The sequence below is a fragment of the Macaca nemestrina genome, chromosome X, assembly GCF_043159975.1.
Source record: "Macaca nemestrina isolate mMacNem1 chromosome X, mMacNem.hap1, whole genome shotgun sequence".
Taxonomy (NCBI): Eukaryota; Metazoa; Chordata; class Mammalia; order Primates; family Cercopithecidae; genus Macaca; species Macaca nemestrina.
The window spans coordinates 478,003-496,501 of record NC_092145.1 but is presented as its reverse complement, the minus strand read 5'-3'; the positions used below and the strand labels follow the sequence as shown (position 1 = coordinate 496,501).

General features: G+C 35.2%; 1 protein-coding gene across 5 annotated transcripts in view; it reads right to left on the bottom strand.

Annotated features, from left to right (window-relative positions):
- LOC105467979 (trimethyllysine hydroxylase, epsilon) overlaps positions 1-18,499 on the bottom strand; it is a 104,481-nt gene that overhangs the window by 3,614 nt on the left and 82,368 nt on the right. For 3 of the 5 annotated variants that reach the window (XM_011717826.3, XM_011717830.3, XM_011717825.3), the window contains 3 exons: positions 16,701-16,980; positions 14,835-14,954; positions 10,935-11,171 (listed from right to left, as the gene is read on the bottom strand). In XM_011717826.3, the coding sequence (XP_011716128.1) occupies positions 10,935-11,171; positions 14,835-14,954; positions 16,701-16,980 (637 nt within the window). Of the gene's footprint in view, positions 1-9,437; positions 9,939-10,934; positions 11,172-14,834; positions 14,955-16,700; positions 16,981-18,499 lie in introns of those variants that run through there. The other 2 variants (XR_011618301.1, XM_011717831.3) reach the window with 2 other exon arrangements.

Below are 18,499 nucleotides of genomic sequence, written 5' to 3'. Positions count from 1 at the left end.
AAATATATTCTTTCCAAAGATAAATTAACATCCAGTGGTGTCATTTTTGGACATCTCAGGCAATATTCCTTAGTGTTATATAGTACATGGCACAATCAGAGCCAATATTCTTAGTTTTGTTGCATATAAAATGAGCATAATAACATCTGCCTAGCTGATCTCACAGGGCTACTGCAAGAATCAAATGAAAAAATAGGCCAGGTGTGATGGCTCATGCCTGTAATCCCAGTACTTTGGGAGGCCGAAGTGGGCAGATCACCTGAGGTCAGGAGTTCAAGACCAGCCTGGCCAACATGGCGAAACCCCATCGCTACTAAAAATACAAAAAAAAAAAAAAAAAAAAAAAAAAAAAAAAACAACAACAACAACAAAAAAAAAAAAAAAAAAAAAAAAAAACATTAGCCAGGCGCGGTGGCACACGCCTGTAGTCTGTAGTCCCAGCTACTTGGGAGACTGAGGCAGGAGAATCACTTGAACCCGGGCGGCGGAGGCTGCAGTGAGCCAAGATTGTGCCACTGCACTCCAGCCTGGGCAACAGAATGAGACTCTGTCTCAAAGGAAAAAAAAAAAAAATAGAAAGAAAAAGAAAAAGAATATAATAGTCCATCCTCCCAGGCTTCAAGGAGCCATGCCTGGAGGGAGAATGGAGTGAGGACGCACAGTCTTCACCACCCATTGTCATTTCCAGAAACTTCTAGTGCTGGGTTAGGCATTTGCAAAAATATTTTTTAAATTTACTTATTTCATCATCCCAGAAGGAAAAGTGTTATTAACCACCTTTTACATTTAAGGCAACTGAAACTTAGACACCTGCCACAAAGTTTATAAGTAGCAGAGAGGTTTTGAAATCTGGTCTCCTTAATTCTTTAACTCATTATTTATGCCAGAGAACAGAAAAATGATCGTAATTCCTGTGTACGCTTGTTCATGAGAGCAACATTTTTACAGATAACACTTGTAATCTTTTGACTTCAAATTGAGATTTACAGTTTAGAAATGTTTCCATATACAGTATCTCATTGACCCTCTGTATGATAACCCCGTGTGGTAAGTAGTACAGCTGTTATTATCTTACTTTATAGATAAGGAAAATAATGATAAGGCCCTGTGATTTGTCCAAGTTTACATGGAATTTGTTATTCACTGTTTATATTAGATGGCGGTGTTTTCTAAAGCCAACAGAGAAAGTATCAGGAAAAGTCTATTACACATAAGCAAAATGGTTGTGCAATATTCTCTGGATTAGAATAAGACTATTTCTGGACTTTGGCACAAAGTGATGCCATCATATTATTGTGCAGTTTTTTCCTTTCTTTCCTGCTTTGATATGAAGCAAGAGAGACCTGGGAGCAGGGGCAAGCAAATAAAGCAGGCATTTATCTGACAAGAAAAGCTAGGAAGATTTAACAAGGTTATCCTTCTTCTTAGCTGACAGACAAGTATTTCCCAAGACAGCTCCATAATTGAGTGGACAATGCATTTGATGGATTTGTGTATTGTGGTGTAAGTGACAGCTGATGGGCTTTCAGATAGGTAGATAAATGGGCTTTCAGATAGATCACCATTACAATCTCAGTTCAGACGTGTGATCTTGGAGGAGCTATAGAAATTATAAAAATGCTAGAAGAAAACCTCGGGATGACTCTCCAGGATAATGCTCTGGGAAAAGATTTTATTGCTAAGACCCCAAAAGCACAGGAAACAAAACCCAAAAATAGATAAATGAGACTAGATTAAACTAAAGAGTTTCTGTGAGGCAAGGGAAACACTCAACAGAGTGAAGAAACAACCCACAGTATGGGAATATGGCCATTGGAGAATGGCTGTTATTACAAAGACCAAAAATAACAGATGTTGGCAAGTATGTGGAGAGAAAAGAACTCTTATACATTCAATAAACAGTGCTGGGAAAACTGGATGTCCGCATGCAGAAGAATGAAATTAGACCCTTTTATTACAACATATACAAAAATCAACTAAAAATGGATTAAACACTTACATGTAAGACCTGACACCATAAATCTACTAGAAGAAAACATATGGTATAACTCTATGATATTCGTCTATACAATTACTTTTTGGATATGATCCAAAAGTATAAGCAACGGAAGAAAAAATAGGTAAATGAAATTACATCAAACTGAAAAGCTTCTGGCACAGCAAAGGAAACAAAAGAATGAAGAGACAACCTGCAGAATGGGAGAAAGTATTTGCAAACTATACGTCTGATAAGGGGTTAATATCTAAAATATTTGAGGAACTCAAACAACTCAATAGTAAGAAAACAAATAACGTGATTTAAAAATGGGAAAAGGATCTGGATCGACATTTCTCAAAAGAAGACATACAAATGGCCAACAGGTATATGAAAAAGTGCTCAACATCACTAATAATCAGATAAATTCAAATTAAAACCACCACGAGATATCACCTCATACTCCTTAGGATGGCTATTATTAAAAGGACAAAAGATAACAATGTTGATGAGGATGTGGAGATAAGTGAACCCTTGCACACTGTTGGTGGGAATGTGAATTAGTACAGCCATTATGGAAAACAATATGGAGGTTTCTAAAAAAAAAAAAACTAAAAGCAGAACTACTACATCATCCGGCAATCTCACCACTGGGTGTATACCCAAAGGAAATGAAATCAGTATGTCTGAGAGATATCTTCCACGTTCTTTGCAGAAATATTCACAGTAGCCAAGATATAAAATCAATCTAGGCAGAATACATGGGAGAGTATATACAGAAAATGTGGTATGTATAAAAAGTGGAATACTATTCATCCTTGAAAAAGAAGAAAGTCCTGTCATTTGTGACAACATGGATGAACCTGGAGAACATTAAGTGAAAATAAGCCAGGCACAGAAATATCAGTACTGCATGATCTCACTCATATGTGTAATGAAAAAAAAAGTTGATATCATAGAAATAGAGAGCAGAATGGTGGGTACCAGAGGCTGGTGGGTTGTGGAGTAGTGGTTGGGGATATGCTGCTCAAAGGATACATAATTTTAGATCAGAGGAATAAGTTCAAGTGATCTATTTTTCAACATGGTGACTATAGTTAATAACAGTGTATTGTAATTTGAAAATTTCTAAGAAACAATCAATCAATGGAGTGAAGAGGTAACTCGCAGAATGTGAGAAAATGTTTGCAAACTATGCATCTACAAGAGATTAATGCCCAGAATATATAAGGAGCTCAAACTCAATAACCAAAAAAGACATAATCCCTTAAAAATGGACAAAAGTTCTGAATAGACATTTCTCAAAAGAAGGCAGACAAATGGCAAATGGGTATATTTTTAAACGCTCCGTATCACTAATTGTTAGGGAAATGCAAATCAAAACCACAATATCACCTCACCCCAGTTACAAAGGCTATCATTAAAAAGACAAAAAATAGGCTGAAAGTCAGGATGGCTAATATGTACAAACACAGAGAGAATGAATAAGATCTAGTATTTGGCAGCACAATAGGGCAACTATAGTTAACAATAACTTATTGTATATTTAAAAATAACTAAGAGAGTAGAATTGGAGTGTTCCCAACACAAAGAAATAATAAAGGCTTGAAATGATAGATACCCCAATTATCCTGATTTGATCATTACATATTGTATGCCTGTATCAAAACATCACATGCACTCCATAAATATATGCAACTATTATTTACCCATAATAATTAAAAATTTTTAAATTAAAATTCAATAAAATAAAATATAATAAAGTGATCTTAAAATAAATTTGCCCGTGGTTAGATATTACTTATTCGTTACACTTTAATTGATGATTTCTATTATAATTTCATAGTACTTAGAATATATATATATATATTAGAAAATATCATCTATAGGATTTTTGCTTTCATGAAGGTAATGATACTTTAAGCCTAAAACATTAGAATTTTCAATAATTTTCTCTAGTGTTTGGAAATAATTTTAATCCTCTGTTTAGTGCTCAAAAATGCTGTTCATTTGTGACCGATTAAACTTTCCAATAAAGTGATTTTATACTCTTTATGTTAAAGAAACAACAAATGTTGGTGAAGATGTGTAGAAGGGGAAACCTTATACATTGTTGATGGGAAAGTAAACTAGTATAGGCAATATGGACAACAGTACTGAGGTTCCTCAAAAAACTAAAAATAGAACTAGCATATGATCCAAAGCACTCACTACTGGGTATATTAAAAGGAAATGAAATCAGTATGTTGGAGAGATACCTGCACTCTCATTGTGATGGTTCAGTTTACGGGTCAGCTTGACTGGACTGAGGGATGCCAACATGGCTGTTGAAGCATTGTTCCCTGGGTGTGTCTGTGAGGGTGCTTCCAGGGGAGCTTGGTGTGTGAGACAGTAGACTGCAACACTTAAGATCCACTTTCAATGTGGGCAGGCACTGTCCTATTAGCTGGGAGCCTGGTTGGGACAAATAGGCAGAAGAGGAAGAACTCTCTGTGTCTGCTCATTCTATCTCCCTTCTGGAGCCAGATGCCTTTCCTCCTCCTGCCCTTGGGCATCAGACTGCAGTTTCTTCCACTTTTGCACTCTGGGACTTGCATCAACAGTCTCCTGTGGGCTCTTAGGCCTTTGGCCTCAGACTGGGGTCTGTACTGTCAGCTTCCCTAGTTCTGAGGCTTCCAGACTTGGAGTGAATCATGCTACCAGCTTCTTCGGTTCTCCAGCTTGAAGATTGCCTATTGTGGGACTTCTCCACCTCTATAATCAGCTGAACCAATTACACCTCATAAATCCTCTCTCATACATCCTATCGGTTCTGTCTCTCTGGAGAACCTTGACTAACACACCCATGTTTATTGCAGCACTATTCACAATAGCCAAGATATGGAATCAACCTAAGTGTCCATCAACAGATGAATGGATAAAGAAAATGTGGTGCATATGCACAATGGAGTACTATTCAGCCATAAAAAATAATGAGATCCTGTCATGTGTGACAACATGGATAAGCCTGTAGGACATTACATTAGGGGAAATAAGCCAGGCACAGAAAGACAAACTTTGCATGTTCTCACTTATTTGTGTGAGCTAAAAATTAAGTAATTGAAATGAAGATAGAGAGTAGAAGGGAGGCTGGGAAGGTTAGTGGGAATGTGGGGAGGAAATGGGGAAGGTTAATGGGTACAAAAAACAGAAAGAATGAATAAGGCCTAGTATTTGCTAGCACAACAGGGAGACTACAGTAAAAAAATAATTTAATCGTACTTCTAAAATAACCAAAAGAGCATAATTTGGTTGTTTGTAATACAAAGATAAATGCTTGAGGTGATGGATACCCCATTTACCCTGATGTGATTATTACATACTGCATACCTATATTAGAACATCTCGTGTAACCCATAAATATATACACCTATTATGTAACCACAAAAATAAAAAAATAAAATAAATATAAATTTAAAAGCTGATGTTATAGAGGTAGAAATTAGAACAGTGGTTACCAGAGGCAGGGGAGGGGAGGAGGGAAGGAGAGATGGGAAGAGGTTGGTCATTGGGTACAAAGTTACAGTTATAGTTAGATAGGAGGAGGGTGACAATAGTCAACAATAATACGCTGTATAGTTCAAAATAGCTAGAAGAGATGATTTTGAATGTTCTCACTAAAAGAATAAGAGGGGGAATACTACAATCAATCTATGCCTATATATTTGATAACTTATATGAACCAATTTCTTAAACACACATGATAAAAAAAAACTAATTCAAAGAAAAGTAGATAATCTGAATAGCCCGACATCTATTAAAGAAACTGAATCTGTAATTTAAAACTTTTCAAAAAAGAGAACTCCAGGCCAGACAATTTCACTCATGAATTCTATCCAACATTTAAGTAAGATGTAATACAAATTTTACAGTCTCTTTCAGAAAATTAAGGAGAGAAAATGACCCCACTCATATTATGAGGATAGCATCATCCTAATACCAAACTCAGACAAAGATATTACAAGAAAAAAACTAAATAGCAATATCTCACATAAACATAGGTACAAATATTCTTACTAAGATATTAGCCAATCACCTCTAGCAATGTATCAAAAAGATAATAATACATCAAGATCAAGTGGAGTTTATCCCAGGTATTCAAAGTTGGTTCAACATTCAAAAATCAATCAATGTATTTTATTATATTGTCATACTAAATAAGAAACATCAGATGATCGTATGAATAAGTGCAGAAAAGGCATTCCACAAAATTCAATATTAATTAATGATAAAATTCCCAACATGTTAGGAATAGAAGGAAATTTCCTTATTCTAAAAAAGGGTATCCATGGAAAACCTACAGTGAACCACTGAGTAATTTTCCCCTAAAATCAAAAATAAGTCAAGGATGTCCTTTCTCGCCACTACTATTCACTGTTAGTCCTGGAAGTCCCAGCTAGTGCAATAACACGTGCACACACACACACACACACACACACACACACACGCAAGCAGAGAGAGAGAGAAGTGAAAGGCATACATATTATAAGGGAGAAAAAATACCCCATTATGTTGAAAACCCCAAATAATGTACAATAAAACTCCTAAAGACCCTTCCAGAAGACTCCTAGACTTGATAAAGAACTTCAGTAAAGTTTCAGGACACAAAATCAATGTACAAAGCACAGTAGCATTTCTCTACACCAATATCATTCAAGCTAAGAACCAAATGAAGAACCCATTTACAACAGCCACAAAAAATAAAACACCTGGGAATACATTTAATCGAGGAGGTGAAAGATCTCTACAAGAGGAACTACAAAACACTGATGAAAAGATTGTGTATGACACAAATAAATGAAAAAGCATCCCATGCTCATGGATCAAAAGAATCAATATTATTAAAATGACCACACCGCTCACAGCAATTTACAGATTTAATGCAATCTCTATCAAATTACCAACACATTTTTTCACATAATTAAAAAAACGTAAAATTCATATGAAACCCAAAGAAGAGACTGAATAGCCAAACCAATCCTAAGCAAAAAGAACAAAGCTTGAAGTATTACATTCTGACTTTGAATTATACTACAAGGCTATAGCAACCAAAACATCATGATATTGGTATAAAAATAGACATATAGACCAATGGAACAGAATAGTGAACCCAGAAATAAAGTACCTATTAACAACTGATCTTCTGTAACATCGACGAAATTAAACAATAGGGAAAGAATACCCTATTCAATATATGGTGCTAGGAAAACGGGCTAGCCATATGCAGAAGAATGAAACTGGACCCCTATCTCTCACCATATACATGAATTAACTCGAGATGGATTAAAGATTTATATTTTAGACATGAAACTGTAAAATCCTGTAAGAAATTTTTCCTGTAGGAAAAATTCTTCTGGACATTGGCCTGGCTTAGGCAAAGAATTTATGACCAGGTCCTCCAAAGCAAATGCAACACAAACAAAAATAAACAGATGGGACTCAGTTAAGCTAAAAACCTTCCACACAGCAAAAGAAACAATCAACAGAGTAAACCTACCTAATGAGAAAAAATATTTCCAAATTATGTATCTAACAAAGGCTAATATCCAGAATCTGCAAGAAACTCCAACAACTCAACAAGAAAAAAAAGAAAAAACAAAAAAACAAGTAACGCCATTAAAAAGTAGGCAAAGGGCCATGAATGGGTGTTTTTTGAAAGACATACAAGTGGCCAACAAACATGTAAAAGATGCTCAATATCACTAATTATCAGAGAAATGCAAATTAAAACCACACAATACTATCTTACACCAGTCAGAATAGCTATTATTTAAAAATCAAAAAGCAACAGATGTTGGTGAGGATGTGGAGAAAAAAGTAATGCTTATGCACTGTTAGTGGGAATGTAAATTATCACAACATTTATGGAAAAAAGTCTGGAGATTTCGCAAAGAACTAAAAATAGAACTACCATTTGATCCAGCAATCTCACTACTGGGCATCTACCCATCTACATTTTACATATACATGGAATACTATGCAGCCATAAAAAATAATGAAGTCATGTGTTCCACAGTAACATGAGTGGAACTGGAGTACATTATCTTAAGTAAAGTAATTCAGAAACAGAAAGTCAAATATCACGTATTCTCACTTGTAAGTGAGAGCTTAACAATGGGTACACATGGACATATAGAATAATAGACATTGGAGACTACAAAAGGTGGAGGGTGGGAAGTTGACAAGGGTTGAAAAATTACCTGTTGGGTGCAATGTTCACTATTCAGGTGAATGGTACACTAAAAGCCCAGACTCCACTACGATGCAATATATGCATGTAAGAAATCTGCACTTGTACCCTCTAAATCCATTTTTAAAATGGAAAAAAAATCGCCGTAGGATACCACTTCATAGCCGCTGGAATGACTATTATAAGCAAACAAAGCAAAGAGCAAGCAAGTTTTCGTAGGGCCCTGGTGGGAGGTGTTTTCATCATTGGGGCAGGTCCCTCATGGGTGGTTTGGTGCCGCTCTCATAGTAATGAGTGAGTTCTCCCTCTGAATTCATGCAAGAGCTGGTTGTTTAAAAGACTGCGGCATGTCCTTTGAGCAGCTACAATTCATACATTGTTGATGACGGTGTAAAATAGTACAACTACTTTGGTAAAACTTGTTGCAGTTGGTTATGAAACTAAGCACTCACCTACTCTATGACCCAGCAGTTCCACTCCTAGGTATCTACCTTAGTGAAATGAAAATGAAAACATACCAAAAAAACACTTTTACATGAATGTTCATAGGAACTTTATTCATAATTACCTGAAACTGGAAAGAGTCCAGGTGTCTATTCATAAAAGAAGAAATAAACAGAACAGGCAAAAATCTAATCTATAGTGGTAAAAAAATAATTCAAACTATGGGTTCCTCTGAGATGTATGTGCAGGAGTATAAGAGTACTTTCTGTAGTGATAGTAATATTTTATATCTTGATAAGGGTTTGGGTTACATAGGTATATGTATTTGTCAAAACTCAGTGAGTGTATATTTAATATTTTAAACATCAGTACATATATATTGTAACTTTAAAAAAGCTGTAAGCAAATATTGTACGCTACTTAATGATACAAATGTTGAAGTATTTTAGGGAGATATGTACTGATATCTGCAATGTATTATACTTTAAAATTCACTGAAAATAAGATTAACTGATGAATGGATAGATGGGAAGATTGGTGATAAAGCAAGTATAGAAATATCTTAATGGTAGAATCTAGATGTAAGTCTATGGGTTTTCTATGTTAAATGTTTTCAACTTTTCTATATGTTTAGAAATATTCATAATAAGATGTTGGGAAAATAATGAGTTACTACTCATTGTTTTAGGCACTTAGATATATGAGAGGTAACAGAGCGAGAGTTTCCCAGAGGAACTTATCCGAGGGAAGTAAATTAATATTTACACAGTTCCTACTACAAGCCAGGGGTAAAGGTAAGGATAACAATTTATTTTTATCTTCACAACAAGTGGGCACAGAAGGTATTATTATTATAACTGGAAACTCATGACTAGCAGGTTAAGTGACTTGTCCAAGGCCAAAATCAATAAGTGGCAGTCAGGATTTCACACTGAACTCCTTCTGATTACAAAGCCTGTACTCTTTGTAGTATGTCAAGTTTTGCTGCTATCTTCACCCTGCCTCTTCACCCCGTATCTCTTTCCCTGCTCTTTTGTTTTTCCCTAGTACTTATCACCATTTGATATATTACATATTTGCTTATTTATTTTTAATTACTCTCTCTTGTCACTATATTGAGAATTCCAAGAGGGCCAGGAATTTTTGTCTGTTGTGCTTACAGTTTCATCTCCAGTGTCAAGAACAGAGCATCACTCTTGGTAGATGCTCATGGAATATTTGCTGAGTAAACTGAATTAATGCACAGTAACAGTTTGCTTGGAATAAGCAGAAGCAGGAGGGGTAATCCATCTGCAAAAAAAAAAGCATAGTAAAAAGCTTGGCTGCAAGATGCAAAATAATTGGCTCCAGAAACCCAAAGTAGTTTGGTATAGCTAGGGCAGAATGTATGGAAAACATGAATCATATGCTAGAAGAGGAAGAAGGGATCAGATCATACAGAACCTTAAAAGCCATAAGGAAGGACTCTAGTCTTTCTCTGAAAGACACTGGGGAGGTTTAGAAGGATCTTAAAATGGGAGCAAAAGATAAGACTTGTATTTCAGAAAGGATGTTCTAGCTACAGCATGAGAAATTAATAGAAGAGGGCTCATGGTGGAAGCAAGGACATCAGTTATAACTTTAGCCATGGGACAGAAGAGTAGTCTCACTGCAAGAAGAGGCATTGTAGATAGAAAGCAGGGGATAGTTGGAGAAAAATATAGGAGGTTGAGTTGATAAGACTGGTTATGTAATATAAGGGAGAGGGAAAAATTAAATATGATGTTTATGGCTTGGGAAACTTAGTGGATGGTGGTGCCATTCAATGAAAATGGGAAAACAAGTGGAGAAGTAGGTTTAAAATGAGTAGAAGTGATGAATTCAGGTTTGAATATGATATGTTTTATATTCTACAAAATATGCAAGTTGTGATATCAGTAGTCAATTGAATACACTGGTGAAGAGCTTTGCATAAATCTGGGCTAGAGACATAAATGTTGGGAAACCTAGCTGTTTGGTCACTGAGGATAATTTAATAACTGTTTTTCATTTTAATAATGTTTCATTTAAAAAATACTACCTCTAATATTTGACCCCACCTCCAAAATAAATCTAGTATTCTTTGGTTGATGGCTATTTATTATTCCATGGGGATTATAAGAAGAATACAAACTGTTTGATAATAAAAAGCTATGGAATAGCAAGATTAAAATGTAGCAGATATAAGAATCTTAGGGATTTTTGTTACATTAGAAGGCTAACCTTTGGCAAACATATTACAATTGGGGATAGTTCTTTGATACTTACCTGATCAAATACAGCTCTTTATTCCATGGGTAGATATTTAACACTGGACCAACCCCAATCATGTGGTTGTGACATTCTCCAACATCTTCAATATATTCATGCTTCAATGGCACTTTACTGAGGAGTTCAAATTCCTCAGGTGCCTTTTGAAGTACCTGTTCTGCTGCATAGAATCCATCTACTAGCAGTGTTCTGCCACCAGTTCCTTCATGTTTAAGACAATGAAACACTTGAATGCTAAAGAGAGAAAAGAAAATTCTTCTGTTCAGTGGAAGAGAGAACATATCAAAATTCTAGAAATTATATATAAAATGATTACTGAACCTACTTGTCCTTTTCTTTTCATTTCCTAATTGGAAATCTCATTTCCTAATTGTTTTCCCCTCATAGGCAGTTGTACTTTTTTGTGTTTTGAAATATTAATGCCACTAGAGGTTTCTTCTAAACATATCTAACATATATTGAAGCTTATATGTGCTGGGCCCTGGGAATACAGGCATGAATAATATATAACCTATATTTTCAAGAAGCTCATAGTCTAGTAAGAAGAGATAAAGTAAATAAATACCAAATAAAATATGATAGGTACTATAATAAAGTTGCATACAAGATATAGTGGGGTCATAAACAAAGGAGCGATCTGTTCTAGTGGGGTGTTGTATAAAGAAATGTTTTGGAGAATGGAAATTGTTTTGACTAATCTTAAAGAATGAGCAAAAATTGGAGAAGAAGGAGATTTGAGATGAGGAGAAGGCATTCCAGGCAGAGAGAAAGCATGACCAAAGATACCAATGTAAAACAAGGTATATTTAAGGAAGAGAGTAAGAAGTTCCTATTGGCATAGCACAGAGTACCACAAAATGATTTTAAACTGTGAAACTCTACGACCATATCAATATTTTAAAGAGTCCATTATGTTGATAGTGTGGAACATGGACTGGTGAGAAGCAGTGTGACAAAAAAACTTGGAAGACAACTTGAATAACTGAAATAGTAAAGAAAAATATTGAGAGCTTGAACTCAGAAAGGGGCATTATAGAGAAGAAGACACGCCTGAGAGATACTGAGGTAGAAGTAGCAGAATTTGATAACTGAAGGACAGGCAAGAATCTAGAATAACTCCAGGTTTCTTGCTTGGGCACCTGAAAAATGATAATGTTGTTCACTAAGACTGAGATTACAGGCAAATATGCTATTGAATGATAATGAGGAAGTATGAGAGGTTGAGGAAGGAGTCCAGTTTAGAGGCATGTTAGAACAGCTAATCATATATGTCTGAATATGTTAACAGGGAAAGGTAAGGTGACTATTAATTGACCGGAAAACTAAGGTAGAATTTTCAAATTAATGAGGGGAAATAAAATTAATAGTAATTTAGTCAAATAAGCAAAACTAAGAAAAAGTAAACAGCAAATTAAAATAAGAAATAAACAAAAAGATAGAGTAAAATCAAGGACAATCTAATGTAATATAAATACAATTAAAAAGAGAAAGGTAAGCCTGGCTATATTGAAATTTCTGTGAAACTTCTAGGTCAGGGTTTTTTAGTTACCAGTTAAGATGTTTAAGGAAGAGAGGTGGATTTTGTTACAAGTGATAGCTAAAGCCAAGAGCATGGAAGAGGTCATTTGGGGAGATCATTTCAGGTAAGAAAAGAGGGATAAGAAGAAAACCTTGAGGAAGGATAATATTTAGGAAATAGACAAAAGAAGTCAGCAAAGGAGGCTAAGGAAAAATGGTCAGATATATAGGAGGGAAACTAGGAAAGAAGGAATATTTAAGAAACTTAGTAGTGGTTAACAGTATGTCTCAGGAGTCAAGTAAGATGACAGTACACACTGGATATCACAATTAGTTAGTTGCTGCTGATGTTAGAGAGAGTAACTTTAATTGCGGTGAGGGGTGGGTTGGGAAAACTAGATGCCTATGGGTTTGAGGAGTAAATGGGAAGTGAGAATGAAAATATATTGAATGTAGCTATTATTCTTTTAATAATCTTAGCCATGAAGTGGAAGAGAAAAACATGGCTGTAGCTAGACAGAGGTAGAGTCCAAGGAAGTACAAAAATAGAGAATTAAGATATGGGAGGCTGATAGGAAGGAGTCAATAGGTATGGAAAGGCTGAAGATAGAGGAGAGAGAAATCCCCAGGAAGCTGGAAAGGATGAGATCCAGGGCAAAGGTAGCTTTAGAGAGAGCAAAGCATATAACAATGAAGATGGTGATTAAAATGAATAAAATGATGAAAATTATACCTAATATTTATTGAACACTTAGTTTGTGTCAGGCAGTATGATCATATAATTTAATTCCTTAGCAATGCTAATGGATAGGTTTTATTACTAGTCCCATTTTACAGATGAGGAAACTGAAGCACAGAGAAATTAAGTTACTTGTCCAAGATCACAAATTTAATACATGTTCAGGCTGGGATGCAAATCTGGGTCTGGTTGATGACATAGCCTGAACTCTTAACTGCTGTTACCACACTGCTAATCTACTTGGTCCTTGCCATTGATTACAAACAATTAAATTGAAGCCACCAACAGTTGTTTATCTCTGGTGTTGGTCATAAAGGGAAGAGCTAGTCAGTATTTGAACCTCAACCCCTGTACAGCTGCTTCTTATCCCATTTCCTCTTTTTTCCTTCTGTATCCACTAGAATGAGGATGCAGGGCTGTTGATCTCTCCATATATTGGTAACATTGAGCAGGATATCTAAAAGCTGCTTTGTTCTTCCTCCCCTCAATTAAACATTCTTAAGTTACAAACCCTTAAAGGAAATCAGTGTAACCATGAGCGATTGCATATTATCATCCTCATATAGTCTCCATAAATCTATGTGCACTCATTTTACTCATATCTTTGTGTCTCAAGCTTCTCATCTATATGCAGAAGCGAGATGAACAACAACAGAATAACCACAGAGGTGCCTCTACTGAGGAGCAAATGGTAGGAAAATTGAGTATAGTATGTATCATCTTTGGCTCAAAAGCATCTTATTCCATGTGAAAAAGTTATTCTTCCATCATTCCTCCTCTCCAACTTCTTGTAAATCAGATTCAAATTCTTCTTAATGCCATACTCAAAGCAGCTGTGTTTGCATGACGACACTTTTCCAATATGTTAATAACTAAATGCAAGAAATCTGTACAAATTTCAAAACTAATGGTTAGGCAATACTTTTTTGGGGGATAATTTATAATTACTTTGAAAAATGTAAAATTACATTTTAATAATTAACAAAATTAGGACTCCATTTATATAGTAAGATGAATTTTCCATCACTTAAAAATATTTTATTCCTAGGAGTCTGATATAGTTTGAATATTTATCCCCACCAAAATCTCATGTTGAATTGTAATCTCCAATGCTGGAAGTAAGGCCTGGTGGGAAGTGTTTGGGTCATAGAGGTGGATCCCTCATGGCTTGATGCTGTCTTCAGATAGTGAGTGAGTTCCTGTGACAGCTGGCTGTTTAAAAGTGTGTGGCACCTCCTCCATGACTCTCTCTCACTTGCTCCTGTTTTTGCCATGTGAACTGTTTGCTCCCCACTCACCTTCCACCATGATTGGAAGTTCCCTGAGGCCTCCCCAGAAGCAGATGCTGTTATGCTTTCTGTATAGCTTGCAGAACCATGAGACAATTAAATCCCTTTTTTTAATAAATTACCCAGTCTCAGGTATTTATTTATAGCAATGCAAGAATGGCCTAATACAGAATCTAAAATCTGAGTTAAGGTATTTCAAAATGATCATGTTTCTAGGGGAAGAGAAAGAAAGTCATACAAATCCCCAGCAGCAGATACGATCTTGGTTCAAATAGAATGGAAAATAATTAAGAAACCACTCAAGACTATCACATATAAAGACCTTACACTGTAAAAATCGAATCCACCTACCCACAGGGCTCTTGAAAATAGGTAGTGTCAGTGTGCCGATCCAGAGCTAGCTTGGTGTATGCAGTGTCACCTCTGGAGAAGTCTGAAGTGAAATACCACATCCTCCCATAAATGGTTTCTCTGTTAGATGAAATAAAGAAAGACCTGTTAGCTATTTGAAATGTTCATTCTTGTCTTTCAAAACTCTTTCCAATACCTTCTTTAGTTACTCACAAATAACAATAGATTTTTTTGGTTCCAGAATTTCATCCATAAGGTGAAATTCAACTGTTTCATAAGGTGAAACAGTTGAACACGCTAGTCTTGACAATTCTGTCATTTATTAACATTCTAGAAAATTGGGGAGAAAACTGTGGAAGTATCATATTGTATTATGAAAGCTTAGAGAATTATCTCACTCTGATTATGTGCCCAGTTTTCATAGCCTTCATGAATTCAAGGTTCTTTTCTATGCTCACCATTCTTTCACAGAAAAAGATGATGTAGCTGCTTCTAGAAGTGATTTTTTTAACTTTATTTACTATTTTTATAGCTGTTGTCTTTCATTAGTACCATTTTTTCAATAATGGTGGTCATTTCCTAGTATTTGGTATAATCCAATTTGCAAGGATGACTGAAGAGTTCTCATATTCTTTATAAGACACAGAAGTGATTAATGTAGATCCTCACTCATCTTTTGGACATGGAGGAATAAGGAAAAGAGAACAGGATAGTTTCTGTTAGCAAGTATTTGGTGAGACTTGCTGTACCATTGTTGTTGTGCCTCTCCTTGAAGTATACATCATATATTTTGATTTTGTAATTATTTTCCTGGTGGGCTCAAATCTGACTAAAGGTCACTTTAATTCTTTAGCTTTCAAAGTTCATCTTATTTTCTGAACCCTTGAAATTCAAATAGGAAATGCTCTTCCTTTTGAACTATCATCCCTAAAGCTCTCTCAATTTATTGCTTACCAGCACAGTTTCTTTCACTTGAAAATTCTCAAACTGTGATTCAAACTGAGGGCTCACAGATGCTGTTAATTATGCTCTACCAGCATAGGGCAGAAGACCCAGCATACTATCTACTACAAAATGAGCTATATCTGGATCTTATTAAGTAAAAGGAAAGTACCAATTATAATAAAGTAGGTTGACATCACACTTAATACTATAGAAGATTAATCTATATACCACCCAGAAGTGTGGAATGGTAATGAAAAGAACAATGTATTTAAGATTAGGAAACCTGGGCTATTTGAATTCAAGTTCTATTGTTTACTAGTAGAGTGCTCCTGGGCAAGACACTTGGTATATTTGAGTGTCAGTGCCTCATCAGCAAAACGGGGACAAAACACACTGATCAGGATTACTAATAATGCATGGGAATGTGCTGGCTGAATGCTATATAGCCTTCTAAGGCAGTGTTATTAACAGTCAGTCTCTGAATCAAGCCATAGGAATCCCAGAAGGTCAAATTGAACAGATGGGAAAAATAGAGGACAGCGGGGGTCGAGTGTGTGTGTGTGTAATGGATATGCCTATGGTCACACAACTACTTGATGGTAGAACTCAGACTACTATCCAGTTCTCCTTACAGTCAGTGTTTTTTTCCAGTGTACAATAATACCTGTCACTTGGGATCACTGGATTAGAAACATATTACCAACGACTCTGTAGTCATCATTATATTTTACATGTAAGTGTATTTAGAGATTAGAAATCCAGACTTCAAATAAAGCACTGCAAGTGGGAGTCCCCTTATTCATGCTACAAAATATTCTGGATTGAAAACAAGGGTGACCATACCTGTTATATTTATTTATTGGTCCTCATGCTCTGGAAATTAATTATAGTACTGTGGATTTTTGGAAAGAAATGAATTACCTGATTAAGCTGATCCTTTCTGCCAACTTCTCTGTGTGCTCTTGAGTGGGAGGGACATTTTCTACAAATGCAATTCCATAGAGCAGAAAGTTTTGCAGAAACTTCTTCAGTCCCTCGTTGGTTTCTAAGAAGCTCTGGCAATCTACAGATGGAACTTGGGCTTGCTGGTAGATTTCAGCATTCCATAGTATTCTAGGCTGGATGACTTTTTGTTTCTGCCCTTCATAGCTGTTTTTCACCAGCCAATTCAAATCATATTTAGTCACATGACCATCTGGCCCTTTTAAGGGGAAAAATAAAAGGCACTGAAATAATAATTACAAATAATGTCAATATTTGTAATTGGTTACAAATTATAATTGGTTACAACTAGTTAAGAATCTTTTTCTTAGCAATCAGTTATCCAGTACTATATTGTTTATGAAACCAAATTAAAATGAGTGCCTAGAATGTTTCTGAGACAGAAATATGTGTGGTTTGAGTGGTATGCATGAATAAATGAATGAACAAATAAATCTTCCCAGAGGCTAAATAAATTTACAGAATTATAGTTACATAGTAAAAGACCTTCTGGAAAATTCATCAAGTCATCAAAGAATGATAATCCAAGTAGGCTTTTACAAATCTACTTGGCACTCTCTCCCCTTGCCCCAATCCCTGTCTTCCATCTATATAGGAACTGAGAATGTTTGAGGTAGAAGGGGCTAATCTTTATTTTAAAGATGGAGAAAAAGTCAGTGACTCACTCAGGATCACACAACTAAGTACTATAGGTGGTACTAGAACCTCAACTTCTTGCTGCTAGAAGTTCAATACTGCCTTCCTCTTCTACATGATATAGGACATTGCTGTCTAATTATATGACATCAACACAATACAGTAAAATGACTTTGTAAGTGGCTTCACCTGCTGTGCACCCACCACCCCAAAAAAGTTGAAAACCAACCCCAAAATGCTTTAGAAAATCTTCAGGATAAGCAAAGGAAGCAGCAGAAGGAGTGAAAGGCTATGTTGACAACTTGTCTCTCCTTTTTACTTCTCTCTCTCTTTTCCTCCCTCCGCTTGATAAAAAAAAGTATCACACTTTGGATAATTTGGAAAGCATAAAAAAGTATGAGGAAATTAAAAGTCACCATGTTTATCATTCTATCACCTAGATGAAACTATGATTGACATCCTGGCATCATTCCTTCCAGTTTTTCTATATATTCTCCTATTTTATGTAATTTATATATATATAAATATAGTTTATGTAATTTACATATATATAAAATTTGGGACTCTGCCATTGTCGCTTAACATTTTAACAATTTTTAAAATTAAATTTTATCATTTTAAAAATTCAACCTTCATTAAAATTAATTTTTAAAGCTTACAAAATGTACACTACCAAGATTTACCTAACCAATCTATTCTTCTGCGTATGTACATTTATTTTTAAAATTTTCCTATTATTTATTAGTGATCATCTTTAACCATATTTCTAATAATTTAGAAATAGAACGTGTATTACATTTATTCAAAGTTTGTATCTTTGTATTTAGAAATTTCAAAGATATAAACTTTTAAGAGTTCTGATACACATAATCAAATTACTTTCTAGCAAGTCTACTTACCTTCATTCCCTCCAACAGCACATATTGTGTCCATCAAAATGGAGTATTCTTATACTTAAAATATATTTTTTTCTAATTGGGTAACTAAAGTAGAACTGCTATCTTGTAATAATTTTAACTTATTTGCTTACTAATAAGGCTAATAAGAATACTTTTTATATTTGTTAGACATCTATGTTTCTT